Raw genomic sequence first — 17,598 nt, 5'->3', positions numbered from 1 at the left:
CAGATCTTTTCGACTGTTTTTGCAACCTATCCTCATAATTTAATACTTTCTATCCTGATATCATTCTGGTGAATTTAGGCTGAATCAAACTTGCCACATTCTGAATTAAAGCAGTGAAGAGCAAGACAGTCACAGAAAGAGAAAGATCAGGAAGGGTGGCAGAGACAATGAACAGGAGGAGGGAGATGCACATGTCGAGTCCAGTTCCTGACCTGAGCTTGCAGAGCACCCAGCAACACAATCATCTGCTAGCAAGAGTGGGTACACTCAAGGGCTGATCAAAAACTTGATTTCTTTTTAGTCCTTCAACAATATCAACACTTAACATTTAGAGAAAAAAAACTGAATTGCTTCAATTATATTACTTTAGCTACAGGATTCAATTCAACTGTTCAATTATAATAAATATAGAATTATGAACATAGCAAAAAGCAACACAAGTAGCACAGCAAATTTATCAAGTTTCATGGATGGAAATTTAATTACTGTTTTTAAATCTTAAAAATTCATTACATTCTAAAATAAGACAGATTGATGTTCAATATAAGGTTTTCTTGTTAAACACCATTCAAAATGACTACTTTTTATCATATTAAGAAACACCTTTACCTACCAGTTGATGGAGGAGTTGGTGAAGACGGTGATGTTAAAGGAGAACTAGCACCAGAGCCTGAAGGGAAGATTATAGTTAAATCAGTACACAGCTTTCTGTGCAGTTTACACAGAACATTGCTAAATTTTGATCAACACCAAATTAACAAAACTTAAAAAGGATCTACCAAAAGGAGTTGCCATTTAAATTTTCTTTACATTTCAGATGAATACTTCCACCATGCACATCCAACACCCCCACCACACACATCCACACAGACTTGTTTAAAAGTCAATTTTGTCTGATAAGAACTAATTCTTTATTGCACTTGGTTGCATTGTCAACTCCTAAGATTGTACAAGGCTTTATTTGCTATAGATCATACAGATAAAATACCTTAAACTGTTAATTGTAACATCCATTAATAATGAAATAGGCTGACAAAACTTTATTCATTACCAGTAACAAATAGAACAAAGACTTTCTTGAACAGCACTGTTATGCTACTCAGACTACTTCCTTTAGATTTTTCTTATTCCACATGCTATCATGTGCAGACAGTACATTTACAGTATATGCAATATACAAAATATGACACTGAAGATTCCTGATTTCAAGCCCAAGGAGCTTTTTGCTTATCTGTTCAACTCCTCACCTTCCACAAAAATATTTATAAGCCACAGAATAATAGACCTTGGGCAAGAATAACGTAAGATACACCAAATTTCGGTTACCACTGAAATTGGTAGGGAGGCTGATTCAATTCTCCTCCAATGTTGCAACATCCTACAGACAGGAAGGGGAGTGAACCAATTGGCCACAGTGATATGTCTGCTTCCATGAATGGCTGTGAAGGTAGTGGATTTCATTTTTCTGTCTTTATCAGATCCAAACTTTATTGACAAATGCTTTTTGAAGTTGAATGGACATTTCAATCAGTAGTCAGAGACACTGTAAGCATTTTGAACTACATAAGCAAGGTTCCTTACCTGAAAGACAAAGGTGTACTAAATGAGCTTCCCTAGCTGTTCTGGCTGGACTTGATCACTTCCATTGCTCTATATTGCTCTATATTGGTCTAGAAGCCATTAGGACCACACTGTCACAATCATTGCCAGGAATTAAGGCTTAAAACTGCACTATAAGTTTGGATTGTCTAAACTTTGTGAATTCCACCATTGCACAAGAATTCCTTAAGTTTATTTATATATTTTTTAATTTATTGATACAGTGCAGAGCAGACCCTGCCAAATCCTTTGAGTCATGCTGCCCCTGACAAACCCTAACCTAACCACAGGACAATTTATAATGACCAATTAACCTACCCGTTACATCTTTGGACTACGAGAGGAAACCGGAGGACCTGGAGAAAACTTTCAGATACCATGGGTCATACACATAGGGACTTCTTACAGAAAGGCCCTGGAATTGAACTCGGAACTCCGAACACCCCACAAGGTGTGACAGTGTCGCGCTAACCACAATGCTACTGTGACAACGGAAGTGTTACAACAATGTACATACAGACTGTGAGTGAATGCACAATGAACACATATTAATGGAATAGAATTAAGAACAATCTGGTAGGCTGCTAACTCTGTTATTACTGATTCAGGAATGCCCAAAATTAGAAAGTGTTCAATTGACATACACTGCTATCTTTCCAGTGGTACTTCAGAAAAAAAGTTTCCATATAAAAAAAAAGTTCAATAACCTAAATCTCATTTCATAATCCTCTACTTTTTAATACTGTTCCATTTAGCTGAACTGTTAAATTACACCATCTGATTTAATATTGCTCATGCACATCAGCATTTCACATAATTTACACAATATGATAGAGAATTCCATGATCTATTCAATACCAGAGATCAACTGAAGGAAAGCACAATCTCATCACTCACAGGATACTGATTCAGTTTTTGATCATTAAGAATTCTTTGTACTGAGTAGCCTTAGTGCCAAAATCCTGTCAATGTGGGTTCAAAATAAACTATTTTGTACGTGATATGTGTCTTTAAGACAACAGTCAGTAGACCTGCTTGGAGATTATTCATAGGGACAAAAAGTACTAATTGAAAGATTTTCAGCTATGCTATTACTGCAATTAATTCCTGAACACAATTTTTTTCAAACAAGCTTAATATTGAACATAATTTCAACATCAAAAAATACCTACCAGAATTTGCATTGTTTGAGTTGTTGCTTTTAGCTGAGTTATCCACTTCATTCTCAGTTATAGACAGCTTTGACTTCTGCTTTCAAAAAATGACTTGTATATTTAAAAAGAATGTGAAATATACAGTACAGCTACTCAATATTTCATCCATGCAACTATTGATGCAACAAACTCCACTGTACCGTGCAATCCTCATTAAAAATGGCCATGCAATAAATAATAAGAAAATGAACTACAGATATCTGCAAATTAATTCAGAAAGCCAAATCACAAGAAAAATAAGATAACTAAACCTCAGCTGAAGCAATTTTTTGTTACCTTGGCTTGCTACAATAGAAGATAGAATAGAACATTATTAGGGAAAAGAATCTTTAGTTTTATTACAACAATTTAGATAATTCAACTTTTTTCTAAAAGAAACATGCACATTAATACAGTTTTCCATTAAAATCGATGCCATATTTTTGTCATTTTAAAAAAAGACAGTGAAGCAAAGACTCTAAATCTTATCTCAAGGCATCTAGTTTAAAAGCTGGTAATGTCAAAAAATACAAGTTCATATAAATGGCACAGCATTCAATATTTCTTGAAATTAATCTACCTTCCTAGCCAAGATCTTCCTCTTCTTCTTCTCTTCCTCCGATCCATGGTGAGACTGTGCTTTTGCGAGTCTTTTATGCCGATGAATCTTTAGGAATGAAAGCAAATGTGAATTTTTTTATTTGAAATCTTTCTGAGCAGGAAGAATTTCTCTCGTAAGTTTTATATGGGGCTTCTGTTGCTCTAACAGTAAAAAGCAAACGTGAAATTAACACTTTCAATGGAGGATAGGGTGATTTTAGCCTCCTCTAATCTGCTTCAATAGTGAGAGCCAAGGTGATCAACGTGGTTTGTCTTAACCCCTTATTTCACCTTCTACACTTTAACTTGAATTTTTCAAAGAATGGCTTATGTACTCAAAATGGATCACACCCAATCCAAACTAAGCAAGTTAGGGTCTAAAGATGCACAGCTTTAGACACAGCTACAAAGGCCAACTCTTCATAATGCACATATCAAATTGTGCAGTTGATCAGCTATTTCCAAAAAGACCCAACACTCAGATATGCTGATGAAATCTACCAAGGAGAGTTTAAACTGAAGAGTTTTTCAACATGCAAGCTATTGTGCTCAAAAAGAAACTTACACAATAAACAAAAGATATCTTCCTTTTCACTTCAAACACTATTTTACTACTTCCCTAAAATCAATTACAAGTTAGGATAAGATGCTAACAAGCCATTTCTCTTGAATTTACGTAGAGTTGTTGAAAGGCAAATACCAAAACTGATTCATGCCCTCAACTCAACAATGTGTACTTTAAGCATTAATGTGCAGGACCAAAAGCCTCTGACTAATGTTCCCCTTCCTTCTCCAAGGCTACAATTTCAAGCACATTGGTCCCTGGCTGAGCCACAAAGATCTCTGTTTTTCATACACACAAGATGCTGGAGGGATTCTGCAGGCCAGGCAGCATCTATGGAAAAGAATGAACAGCTGACTTTTCGGGCCGAGACCCTTCATCAGGACTGAAAAAAAGTGAGAAGTCATAGTAAGGTTGGGGGAGGGGAGGAAATCATACAAGGCAGTAGGTGATAGGTGAAACTTGGAGGGGGGGACAAAGTAAAGAGCTGGGAAGTTGATTGGTAAAAGAGATAAAGGGTTGGAGAGGGGGAATCTTACAGGAAAGGATATAAGGCCATGGAGGAAAGGGAAGGGGAAAAGCAACAGAGGGAAGTGATAGGCAAGTAAGGAGATAAGATGAGAGAGGGAAATGAGAATGGTGAAGGGGGGAGGAAGAGGTTAATTACTGGAAATTTGAGAACTCAATGTTCATGTCATTATGTTGAAGGCTCTTCCCAACCTGTCACTTGTAAACAAAAATGCTATTCCCTTCTCTCAAATCCTCCATCTCTGCCGCATCTACTCCAAGGATGAGGTATTTCATTCCAGAACTAATGATATGTCCTCCTGCTTCAAAGAAAGGGGCTTCCTTTCCTCCACCATCAATGCTGCCCTCACCCTCATCTCTTCCATTTCACACACGTCTGCCCTCACCCCATCCGTAATAGAGTTCCTCTTGTCCTCACCTACCACAGGTGCTCCGCAAACAGGACATAATTCTCCGTAACTTCCGCCACCTTCAATGGAATCCCACCACCAAGCATATCTTCTGCACCACCCCACCCAATTTTCTGCTTTACACATTGATCACTCATGACTCCCTTGCCCATTCATCCCTCCCCACTGATCTCCCTCCTGGTAACTATCTTTGCAAGAGGATCAAGTGCCACGCCTACCTCACTACCACTGAGGGCCCCAAAAAATCCTTCCAGGTGAGGCGACACTTCACCTGAGAGTCTTTTGGGGTCACTTACTATATCCGATGTTCCCAAAGTGGCCTCCTGTATGTCAGTGAGGTCCGACATAGATTGGGAGACAACTTCGCCAAGCATTTACTCTCCATCCGCAAGAGAGAGCGGGATCTCCCGTTGGCTACCCACTTCAATTCTATTTCCCACTCCCACTCAGACATTTCAGTACATGGTTTCCTCTAATGCCACAATGAAGCCACACTCAGGTTGCAGCACCTTATATATCTTCAACCTGATGGCATGATTTCTCAAATGTCCAGTAACTGTCACCCCCTCCCCCACCATTCCCCATTCCCATTTTCCTCTCTCACCTTATCTCCTTACCTGCCCATCACCTCCCTCTGGTGTTCCTCCCCCTTTCCTTTCTTCCATGGTCTTCTACCCTCTCCTCTTTCTCCATCTCTTTTACCAATCGACTTCCCAGCTCTTTACTTCACCCCTCCTGCTCTCCTAGTTTCAACTATCACCTACAACCTTGCACTTCTTCCTCTCCCCCCACCTTCTTACTCTGGCTTCTCATCTCTTTTTCCCAATCCTGCCAAAGGGTCTTGGCTCAAAACATCGACCGTTTACTCTTTTCCACGGATGCTGCCCGGCCTACTGAGTTCTTCCAGCATTTTGTTCCAGCATCTGCAGATTTTCTCGCCTGTGATTCTCTAGTTATTTGCTTGTTGGATACGTGCTGGGTCATACAATACAGGCCATCATTGTCTTTCCATGACCATGATTGCTTTTGTCAAATTTTTCTACAGATGTGGTTTGCCATTGCTTTCTCCTGGGCAGTGTCTTTGCAAAACAGTGACCGCAGCCATGATCAATACACCTCAGAGATTGTCTGCCTGGTGAGAGTGGTCACATAACCAGGGTTTGTGATATGCACCAGCTGCTCATATGATCATCCACCACCTGCTCCCAATGCTTCACATGACCCTGATCGGGGTCTAAGTGGGTGCTACACCTTGCCCGGGGTGACCTGCAGCCTAGCGGAGGGATGGAGCACCTTACATCTCCTTTGGTAGAGACGTATCTATACCACCACCCCGTCTGCAAATATTCTATTTCTAGTAATGAATACAAATGCATACATGGAAAGTTGAAGGATATGAAGCTAGCATAAAATAACCTACTATTTCATTTACTGACACTATTTTTGTACATACTAATATATTACTTATTATCTGCCAAATATTCCTGGCAAAAGGTCTGACACAACAAATACCACTGTCCAAAAATTCAGCTAAGCTCTTACTTAGCTACTTGGAACATGGCAAAGATATGGCAAGAACATGTCAATGTAGAAGTGGTAAAAATATCACCACACTTCCACTAATGATTCATTTCAGGTTTAAAGTTTCATGTGCCAATGCAATCCACCGTAATTTGTAGCAGAAAGTAAAGTATTTGCTTCCAGTATTTTGTCTTGTTTCCCTCCCTCTCCTTCCCCCATTCATCTAGACAGACTGACATACTTTATTGATCCCGAGGAAAATCGAGTTTCGTTACAGTCACACTAAGAACAGTGTAGAAATATAGCAATATAAAACCATAAATAATTAAATAATAGTAAGTTAATCATGCCCAGTGGAAATAAGTCCAGGACCAGCCTATTGGCTCAGGGTGTCTGAAACTCCGAGGGAGGAGTTGTAAAGTTTGATGGCCACAGGCAGGAATGACTTCCTATGACGCTCAGTGTTGCATCTCGGTGGAATGAGTCTCTGGCTGAATGTACTCCTGTGCCTAACCAGTACATTATGGAGTGGATGGGAGACATTATCCAAGATGGCATGCAACTTGGACAGCATCCTCTTTTCAGACACCACCATCAGAGAGTCCAGGTCCACCCCCACAACATCACTGGCCTTACAAATGAGTTTGTTGATTCTGTTGGTGTCTGCTACCCTCAGCCTGCTGCCCCAGCACACAACAGCAAACATGATAGCACAGGCCACCACAGACTCATAGAACATCCTCAGCATCGTCCGGTAGATGTTAAAGGACCTCATTCTCCTCAGGAAGTAGAGACGGCTCTGACCCTTCTTGTAGACAGCCTCAGTGTTCTTTCACCAGTTCAGTTTTTTTTGTCAATTCTTATCCCCAGGTATCTGTAATCCTCCACTATGTCCACACTGACCCCTTGGATGGAAACAAGGGTCACCAGTGCCTTAGCCCTCCTCAGGTCCACCACCAACTCCTTAGTCTTTTTCACATTAAGCTGCAGATGATTCTGCTCACACCTTATGACAGCTTCCCACCGTAGTAGAAAATAGACAATAGGTGCAGAAGTAGACCATTCGGCCCCTCGAGTCTGCACCGCCATTCTGAGATCATGGCTGATCATTCACTATCAATACCCAGTCCCTGCCTTGTCCCCATATCCCTTGATTCCCCTATCCATCAGATATCTATCCAGCTCCTTCTTGAAAGCATCCAGAGAATTGGCCTCCACCGTCTTCCGAGGCAGTGCATTCCACACCTCCACAACTCTCTGGGAGAAGAAGCTCTTCCTCAACTCTGTTTTAAATAACTGACCTCTTATTCTCAATCCATGCCCTCTGGTACTGGACTCTCCCAACATCTGGAACATATTTCCTGCCTCAATCCTATCAAATCCTTTAATTATCTTAAACGTTTCAATCAGATCCCCTCTCAATCTCCTCAATTCCAGCGTGTACAAGCCCAATCTCTCCAATCTCTCTGCGTAAGACAGCCCTGCCATCCCAGGAATCAACCTAGTGAATCTACGCTGCACTTCCTCAATTGCCAGAATGTCCTTCCTTAAACCTGGAGACCAAAACTGTACACAATATTCCAGGTGTGGTCTCACCAGGGCCCTGTACAAATGCAAAAGGACATTCTTGCTCTTGTACTCAATTCCCCTTGTAACAAGGGCCAACATTCCATTTGCCCTCTTCACTGCCTGTTGCACTTGCTCATTCACCTTTATTGACTGGTGAACTAGGACTCCTAGGTCTCTTTGCATTTCTCCCTTACCTAACTCTACACCATTCAGACAATACTCTGCCCTCTTGTTCCTGCTTCCAAAGTGGATAACTTCACATTTATTCACATTGAATGACATCTGCCAAGTATCTGCCCACTCACCCAGCCTATCCAAGTCTCCCTGTATTCTCCTAACGTTCTCTTCGCATGTCACACCGCCACCCAGTTTAGTATCGTCAGAAACTTGCTGATATAGTTTTCAATGCCCTCATCTAAATCATTGACATAAATCGTAAAGAGCTGTGGTCCCAATACAGAGTCCTGTGGTACCCCACTAGTCACCTCCAGCCAGTCCGAGAAACACCCATTCACTGCTACCCTTTGCTTTCTATCTGCCAACCAGTTTTCTATCCATGTTGAAACCCTGCCCCCAATGCCATGAGCTCTGATTTTACTCACCAATCTCCTATGTGGCACCTTATCGAATGCCTTCTGAAAATCTAGCTACACAACATCTACTGGCTTACCCTCGTCTAACATCCTTGTTACACCCTCAAAAAACTCCAACAGATTAGTCAAGCATGATTTGCCCTTGGTAAATCCATGCTGGCTCGGCCTAATCCTATTTCTGCCATCTAGATGTGCCACTATTTTGTCCTTAATAATGGACTCAAGCATCTTCCCCACGACTGACGTTAGGCTAACAGGGCGATAGTTCTCCGTTTTCTCCTTCCCTCCCTTCTTGAAAAGTGGGACAACATTAGCCACTCTCCAATCTTCAGGAACTGATCCTGAATCTAAGGAACATTGGAAAATGATTACCAATGCATCCGCAATTTCCTGAGCCACCTCTTTTAGAACCCTCGGATGCAGACCATCTGGACCCGGGGATTTATTAGCCTTCAGTCCTATCAGTCTACTCATCACAGTTTCTTTCCTAATGTCAATCTGTCTCAATTCTTCTGATATCTTATGACCCTGGCCCATCCATACATCTGGGAGATTGCTTGTGTCCTCCCTGGTGAAGACAGATCTAAAGTATGCATTAAATTCTGTTGCCATTTCCCTGTTTCCCATAACAATTTCTCCCAATTCATTCTTCAAGGGGCCAACATTGTTCTTAACTATCTTCTTTCTCTTCACATAGCTAAAAAAGCTTTTGCTATCCCCTTTTATATTCCTGGCTAGACTGAGCTCATACCTGATTTTTTCTCTCCGTATTGCTTTTTTAGTTAAGATCTACTGTTCCTCAAAACTTTCCCAATCATCTGTATTCCCACTCATCTTAGCCCTGTCATACTTCTTTTTCTTTAATGCTATACAATCTCTGACTTCCTTTGTCAACCACTGTGGCCCCTTCCCCCTCTTTGAATCCTTCCTTCTCATTGGAATGAAAGTAGTGGCCCTGTACTCAGCTTCATCTCCTTTGCTGATGCATCCAACTATGGCAGAGTCATCAGAAAACTTCTGGAGATGGCAAGACTTTGTGCAGTAGTTGAAGTCCGAGGTGTAGATGGTGAAGAGAAAGGGAGACAGAACAGTCCCCTAGTAACTCTTTATCACTTCCCTTAGATAACGTGCACCATAACACAAACATTCCTTTTGTGCTCTGCAATCCTTCAACTCAACTTTTATTTCTCACCTTTCCTGTTTTCATGAAGGACCAATGACCCGAAATATTAACTCTGCTTCTCTCTTTCTCCATGTATGCCACCTGACCTTCTGAGTATTTCCACACATTTTTGTTTCAGATTTCATGCATCTGCATTATTTTGCTGTTCAAAGTAAGGATTTGTTTAACTCACTGCTTTCTGTTCTTCAGTCAGTCTTTTTTCCATGCACTCTTTTGCTGCTTTTAAAGCTTCTTTCAACTTACTAGGTATCTGTCAAATAAAGACAATAGATATGAGGAATTTCTAGGCAATACACACACTTCATTTGCCTACAAGCAGGGGAACAGAATTCAATCATGCACACTCTCAAACTTATGTTTTATCTGCATCTCAAAACCACTTAACAACTTTTAGTCCAAGTCTCTTTACATTCTTAGCCAACAAAAAAAAATCAAACACAAAATTCCAATTAATTTATCATCCACAATCTCTGGTAGACTTTTTGGAAAGATGAAGTACTTCCAAATAGCCCAGATCCAGTTTTAAAATTAGATACATCTGTCCAGTTGAATATAATTTTAAATATCCCAATCAGATCACTTATTGAAGAGAAAACAAGTCCACTTCCCCTTGCAATTTAAATTTAGACCTTTTATCCTTGGCTTTATTCTCAGTGGATTGTGAAAGTTACTTTGAACCTTAATATTTCTTTCTGAATAACTAAGTATTTGATTTCTAGCTGTTTCCTATTAAATTGCAGCTAGTTCCAGTTAAGTTTTACAGAAAGAAGCATTAATAGTTTTATATTGTTATTTTGCAGAATATTTATGCATTTAGATACACAATTTCAGATGAAAAACTGCGGTACATAGACATAAGACACTGGAGTAGTATTCCAGGCACACTAATTAGCTCTTGCACCTACATGCAGTAAATTAAGGTACTCTGAAGAATGCAAAAATAATTTTCAATGTATTTATACTTCTTCACGTCCAGTAATTTTCCTGGCATTAATACAATGGACCACTGGTTTTTCTGATCAGCTAAGAGTTCCAGCTTGTTATGTTTTTGTTTGGATTTTCATTCAGCTTCTTCAGATTTTGTTTTCAATGAATTGATCATGACTTTATTTTTTGAGGTAATTTAAAAAAAGCCAGCATAGAAAACAGAGGGGAACAGCTGGATATTGTATGCTTGGATTTCCGGAAGGTGCTGGATACAAGACTTATTCATAAGGATGCACGGAATTGTATTAGCATTGGTGAAGATAGGTTAACCAATAGAAGCAGAGAGTTCGGATAAATAACCGCTTCCTGTTGCCAATTGGTGGTAAGCTGACAGTCACAATAAACATTAACAGTTTGGAAGAAGGGGCAAAGTATCTAAGTTTGCTGATGGCACTAAATTGAGTAGAAAAGCAAACTGTGCAGAGGATGTGGAGAAGGTGCAGAGAGTTATAGATAGGTTAAATGAGTGGGCAAGAGCCTGGCAGATAGAGTACAATGTGAGAAAAATATGAATTGCTGAAGTTGGTTTAAAGATGAAACAGGTTATCAAGGCAGCAAAGGGAATCTGGCCTTCACTACTAGAAGGATTGAAGTGTAAGGAGGTTATCCTGCAAATGTGCAGGGTTTGAATGAGGCTGCATCTGGAGTACTGAGTGCCATTCTGCTCTCCTTTACCACAAGAACAATATACTGGCTTTGGAGGCTGTGCAGAGCAGGATGACAGGGTTGATTACAGACAAGAGGGGATGAGCTTATGAGGAGATTGAGGCACCTGGAACTATACTCAATGGAACTCCAAAGAGAGGAATTCTAATACAGTAGGAACATAAAATTATGAAAAAGAGAAATAATTCCAGTGGTAGATGAGAATAGAAGTAAGGAACATGGCTTTATGCTTTAGGTGAATAGATTTAGGATAGAAATAAAGCCAACAGGTAACATACGAGAATTTTTTTTTACCCAAAATATAACTACCACCAGGAGCAGTTGAGATCAACAGCACAGATGTATCATAGATCAAGCCAGGTGTCAAGATAGATACAAGGATATGTTGATAGTGTGAAATGGAATAAATAGGAGATAGAGGAATATAAAATGGCAAGACAGAACAAGTCCACAAAGTGGACTGGACTTACTGTAACTAGTCTAAAGGAAATGGAAAACAACTTGGTTTCTAAGGGTCAGCAGTTGGGTACGTTTTAAATTATTCTAAAAATGTTGTCACTAACAATATTACATTAAGTTATTGTACTCAACAATGACAAAGTTTCTTCTTTTGAACTTTGCACAATTATTTTTCTCCCCTATGCTCTGAAGCATTCATCTCTAAGGAGCAGCTTTACCTTAAACTGGGGCTTCTCAGAATTAAGAAGCACAACATCGATAAACAATCTAAAAAAAAGCAGAGTCAACAAAATCAAGGTTATTAAACTAGTAATTTATCACTTTTATTAGGATGATTTAAACCATTTGTTCATTAATTTGCTATTATACAACATGTAGTATCAAAGAGTAAAGCAATAATACAACAAGATTAAAAATATGAAAAGATAGCATTGCTAAAAATTAAAAATCAGCCCTTGAGATTTTACCATAAATTTTGAAAAAAAACTCAAATGAGATGAAGCTCACTAATCTCTGTAGTTCCTTAGGAAGCTCATGAAATTTGCATGTCACTATTGATCCTTACTAATTTTTAGCAATACACCACTGAAAGCATCCCGGCTGGATGCGTAACAGCTTTGTAAGAGCCATGTATCTGATTTTTTATCTGTATCGTGTTTTATGATGCGCGTTTAATAATAAATAGTTAGTCACATGGGTTGGAGCATGGTAGAAACAAAGAGTTTAGTTTGGTATTCGTGCTTTGTCCTCAGACCAGTATGGTTTGAGTAGAGCTAGACAGTGGGCCATGGGTGATATCTTTTTTGTTGATCACTTAAAATTGCTTAAATTCACTTTAATATTAATGTTCTTGAATAAATTTAAGAACATTGGGTTTAAGTACATTTAGTACACTCAGACATATCACTATTATTGTATCATATCAATAGTTATAGTTTCATTAGTTTTTTATCATTTCATAATTGTTTTTCTGGTTTCTTAATAAAGAATCAAATGTATTCTTCGACTTTGGAACTTTATTATTGGATGGATAGTGTGTCATACAATATTAACCCCACACTTAGTGTCTAAAGGGTTTTAGTTTGTTCATGTAACCGCTATAAGCTTGGTATGGCAACTGCTCTGCACGTGACTACTAGAAACTGCAGAGAGTTGTAGACACATGTCGGCACATCACATAAGCTAGCCTCCTCTCTACTGGCTCTGTTTATACTTTTCACTGCCTCATTAAAGCAGCCAGCACCCACCCCAGACATTCTCTCTTCTTCCCTCCTCCATCAGACAGAAGACACAAAAGCCTGAAAGTATGCACCACCAAGCTGAAGGACAGCTTCTGTCCAGCTATTATAAGACTATTAAATTGTTCCCTAGTACAAGAAGATAAAACCCTTGACCTCAGTCAACTCCATTAAGATCTTGTATCTTATTGTTTATCTGAGCAGCACTTTCTCTGCAGCTGTTGCACTTTATTCTGCATTCTTATTGTTCTCCCTTGTTCTGCTGCAATGAACTGTGTAATGATTGCTCTGTATGAACAGTATGCAAGACAAGCTTTTCATTGTATCTTGGTACATGTGACGATAATAAACCAATTTCAATTCTTCAATACCTATGCAGTAACATTTGCTCAGTCAGTCAGCTGCTATGGATAAGATTAACAAGAGATGACTGATACCAATTTTACAACAACCCTTGATTTCATAACCTTTCCTAAAAATTTTAAGAACATATGAATAAGCCAATTAACTCACTCAAGCCAATTCCTAGCTGATCTATAACAAAACTCAATATGCCTGCAGCTCTTCATTTCCCAACAGATTTGATTAACAAAAATCTATTTCTTCAGAATTAAAATTAATTGACCCCTCATCACCTACTGACTATGGAATAAAGTGCCTAATAATTACAACCTATTTGATAAAGGCATCCGTCCAAACTTTACCCTAAAAAATCCTGGCTCCGACTTATAGACCATGTCCCAAGGCCCTAGACTTCCTCATTCAATGAAAATAGTTCCCCTCTATCCTGTCAATTACCCCACACAGTTCATCCATTTAACCATTATTCCAACTTATTCCATTTAACCATTCATTAATTGCTGAAAACCAATTCTTCAAGGCATTATTTTTTTTTAAGTAGGCTAGGATTCCTTAGCCTTTTTCCATATTTTGGTACCCATCCATCATATTTAACAATGTAGATAACCAATCAATTTGAATCTTCCCAATATCAGTTTTTCCACCATTTACTTTCACCGTTCTTTCCTTTCGGTACTATAATGGAAAACTTCATGCTTGCCTACATTATATCCTATAGATCAGTTTTATCATTGAACTGGAAATAAAGAATATCTATATTTGCAGTTTAATGATTCCAGTTAACGTTCACAATGCCATTGCGTTTTACTTAAAAAATCATTATCTAATTAGTTAAAAACACATTAAACAGCTGCAGTTTCAATACAGATCCTTATGAAAGACTTCCCAGTCACATTGTGCCAAATTGAACATCTGTCCATTATCTCATGTGTTGCTTGTGACTGTGCCTGCTTCATAACCCAATTTCCTTTTAAGTAATCCATGAACTTTAAATTTCACCAATAGAATCTTATTAGGAACACTCAGGAACATTTTCCAAATGTCATTAATTGGACACCATGTCAGTCAGCTCTTTCAAACATATTCTGATTAGGTTCTCACAATTATGATTCACTGTCAATATAATTGTTCAGTCACTCAAAAGACATCAAACTAAATGTTCAAGCAACACACACAAAATGCTGGTGGAACACAGCAGGCCAGCCAGCATCTATAAGGAGATGCACTGTCGACGTTTCGGGCTGAGACCCTAAAAGGACTAAATGAAAGGAAAGACAGTAAGAGATTTGAAAGTAAGAGGGGGAGGGGAAAATGTGAAATGATAGGAGAAGACCGGAGGGGGTGGGGTGAAGCTGAGAGCCGGAAAGGTGATTGGCAAAAGTGATACAGAGCTGGAGAAGGGTAAGGATCATGGGACGGGAGGCCTAGGGAGAAAGAAGAGGAGCACCAGAGGTAGATGGAGAACAGGGAGAGGGAGAGGGAGAGAAATAAATAAAAAGAGGGGGGAAACTAAATATATCAGGGAAGGGGCAAGAAGGGGAGGAGGAGCATTAACGGAAGTTAGAGAAGTCAACGTTCATGCCATCAGGTTGGAGGCTACCCAGCTGATATATAAGGTGTTGTTCCTCCAACCTGTGTGTGAGTGAGATGAAGCCACAAAAAGAAAGTGGCACAAACAATTTTAAAATAAACATTGCCCACTTTTTATGCCTGGTAGTGTCTCTGCATACAGCATTTGTATTCTAATTTGTAGAAGTGCATGATTATTACAAACTCTTCAAATTCCTCCCTTCAAATGTGTGCTCTTATTTCAAATTTCCTCACAAAAATGTATGTTAAGCTTAAACTTGAATCGTTTAAGAAGTCTTTTATGGACTGATCACCTTCCAAAGAAAATTACTTCACACAGCAAAAAGTGGAGTGTAAAAATCATGAGGGGACCCAGAAGGGCAGGGAATCATAATACCAGCGCACTGCATAACTTGTGTGACATGAAACATTGTACATGCATGGCCAAGAGAACAATTAACAAAGCAATAACAACAGATGAAGCTGAAAAGCTCAGAGAGAGGCAGTACTAACGGAACAAGGAACAGTCAACGTGTTTTTCTTTCCTCAGAGATGCTGCCTTCCCTGTTGAGCTTTGAACACTTCCTATTTTGTTTCAGATTTCCAACATTAGCAGTTTTTTTTATTTTCAATGAATAGGGGGTTTTAACCTGTATACTTTTTGGTTTGTTGACAGTACTTCAAGTGCTATTACAGGAGGGAGTAGTAGTAGGTTGTAAGGATTTAAGTTATTCTAGGGTTTTAAGAAGTTATTATCAGTAGCAGAGTAATTAATGTGGGCAGCAGCAAAAGACGTGGCCAGTCTGAATAACATTTATCCAAGCTCATTTGTACCAAGTGCCAAGTATGCACTGCACTCAAATCTTCAAAAACTCATCAACAATTTTTTTTCTTGTATATTCTGCAGATTACCGAAATTCCATTATAGTTTCACACTCTTGGAGAATGAGGAAAATCTATAAAAAGGATGCTACTCTCTCAAACACAAGGAAATCTCTAGATGCTGGAAACTCAAGCAACACACACAAAATGCTGGTGGAACACTGCAGGCCAGGCAGCATCTATAGGAAGAAGCACAGTTGAGGTTTCGGGCCGAGACCCTTCGCCCTTAGGCCCAAAACGTCGACTGTGCTTCTTCCTATAGATGCTGCCTGACCTGCTGCGTTCCACCAGCTCTTTTTGTGTGCTACTCTCTCAATATGGCTTCTCTCTGCCCTTTTTCTTTTTACACTAGACTGGTAATAAGAACAACCGCTCCTCTTCATGTAAATGATGGCATTCTGAAACTGCTTTCCACATTCAAAATGTTGCATCAGTGTGCATTTTAAGCTAATTTGAGCATTACGCAGGGCTTTTGTAATAAGGATTAGTCACCAACTGTACAGTCATGTATAGAAAAAGCAGAAAGATCATCAGTTCAGGCACATGGTCAGCACCACCCACACTAAAAAACTAATTATACACAATTAAATACTTGGTCGGAATACAAATAGAAATACTGCATGCACACAAACTTTATACAGAACACTGTGGCGAGCCGTTATGCAGAGAATTCCCCACAATTTCCGGGAATTTTGGTTGGTTTTCCCTATGGAAGAAGTAGGAGCCTGCGACTGGGTGGGGACTGGAGTTTGAAAATTGCAGCCCAGGTCAATGTCCCCTCTAAGGTGTGCATGTGTGTCCGCACACATCTTTTTCTACTAGCACCCAAAGGAATTTAAACTGCACACAAAAGGTCGTCACCCACTACCTCGTTGGTATGTTTAGTACACAACTGTACACAAGCACATTTCCTTTTCCGGTTTCTTTTGCGGGCGGTGTTGACAATGTGAAGTTTGCGATGATTTATCTGCAGATTTTAAATCTGGTTTACTTATACTGTTTTTATTGAAGAAATTATCCCGTGTGTACATGCTGTTGTCACTGGGCAGAATAGTTGCACAGCACAAGATTTCTGCATACACTGGCCATTACAAATCAGAGGGAACATTGGCCCAAGTTCCAGGATTGAAATTGGGAACCAGTTCTACAAATCCGTGAGGGATGGGGGTAGGGACTGGGGATTCTCCCGTCAACTGCATTTTGAATACTTAAACAATTTGGGCCCCACTTAAAAAACTCTGATCTCAAACTTCCGCTGCCTTGCAGCTATACCCACTCATGGGGAAGGCTTCCCCAAGAGAAATGTCCGGAGCTGGAGTCACTAAGGCAGTCCTACATTGAGTTCAGTGCTGACAGGAAACTCCTGCGGTGCTGCTGGCATCAAACTGGTAACAAATCGGTCTCTGCCGATCCTTTGGGTTCATCAGATACGTGGACAGGAGGGAGCTTGCTACATGGGCAACAGCTTGTCCTCCATAGAGTACTGCCAAGGCTTGTGTATCTAGACAACTAAGACGCAATATCCATGATCAACTCTAACTCAGTCAGTCAGTCAGCCATTCCCTATTGTTTCATTCAACAGCTGGGCAGTGTGATCTCTTGGTTGAGCAAATAGGAAAACTACAACAACGTCAAAGACAGAAACACCTGCAAGTACCTTCACAATAAAATAACTTTGT

General features: G+C 39.6%; 1 protein-coding gene across 3 annotated transcripts in view; it reads right to left on the bottom strand.

The window, feature by feature from the left end:
• pxk (PX domain containing serine/threonine kinase) overlaps nt 1-17,598 on the bottom strand; it is a 61,806-nt gene that overhangs the window by 10,891 nt on the left and 33,317 nt on the right. For 2 of the 3 annotated variants that reach the window (XR_009506782.1, XM_059944222.1), the window contains exons 13-17: nt 12,089-12,137; nt 9,931-10,008; nt 3,373-3,459; nt 2,772-2,850; nt 614-670 (exon numbers count right to left, since the gene is read on the bottom strand). Coding sequence is in view for 2 of the 3 variants with exons in the window: in XM_059944222.1 (XP_059800205.1) it covers nt 614-670; nt 2,772-2,850; nt 3,373-3,459; nt 9,931-10,008; nt 12,089-12,137 (350 nt within the window). In the remaining variant the exon portion in view is untranslated. The remainder of the gene's footprint in view (nt 1-613; nt 671-2,771; nt 2,851-3,372; nt 3,460-9,930; nt 10,009-12,088; nt 12,138-17,598) is intronic. The other variant, XM_059944221.1, reaches the window with a different exon arrangement.

The sequence above is a fragment of the Hypanus sabinus genome, chromosome 19 (genome assembly GCF_030144855.1).
Source record: "Hypanus sabinus isolate sHypSab1 chromosome 19, sHypSab1.hap1, whole genome shotgun sequence".
NCBI classification, from domain to species: Eukaryota; Metazoa; Chordata; class Chondrichthyes; order Myliobatiformes; family Dasyatidae; genus Hypanus; species Hypanus sabinus.
Note: the sequence above shows the minus strand (reverse complement) of the source record. Positions and strands in the feature narration are given on the sequence as shown.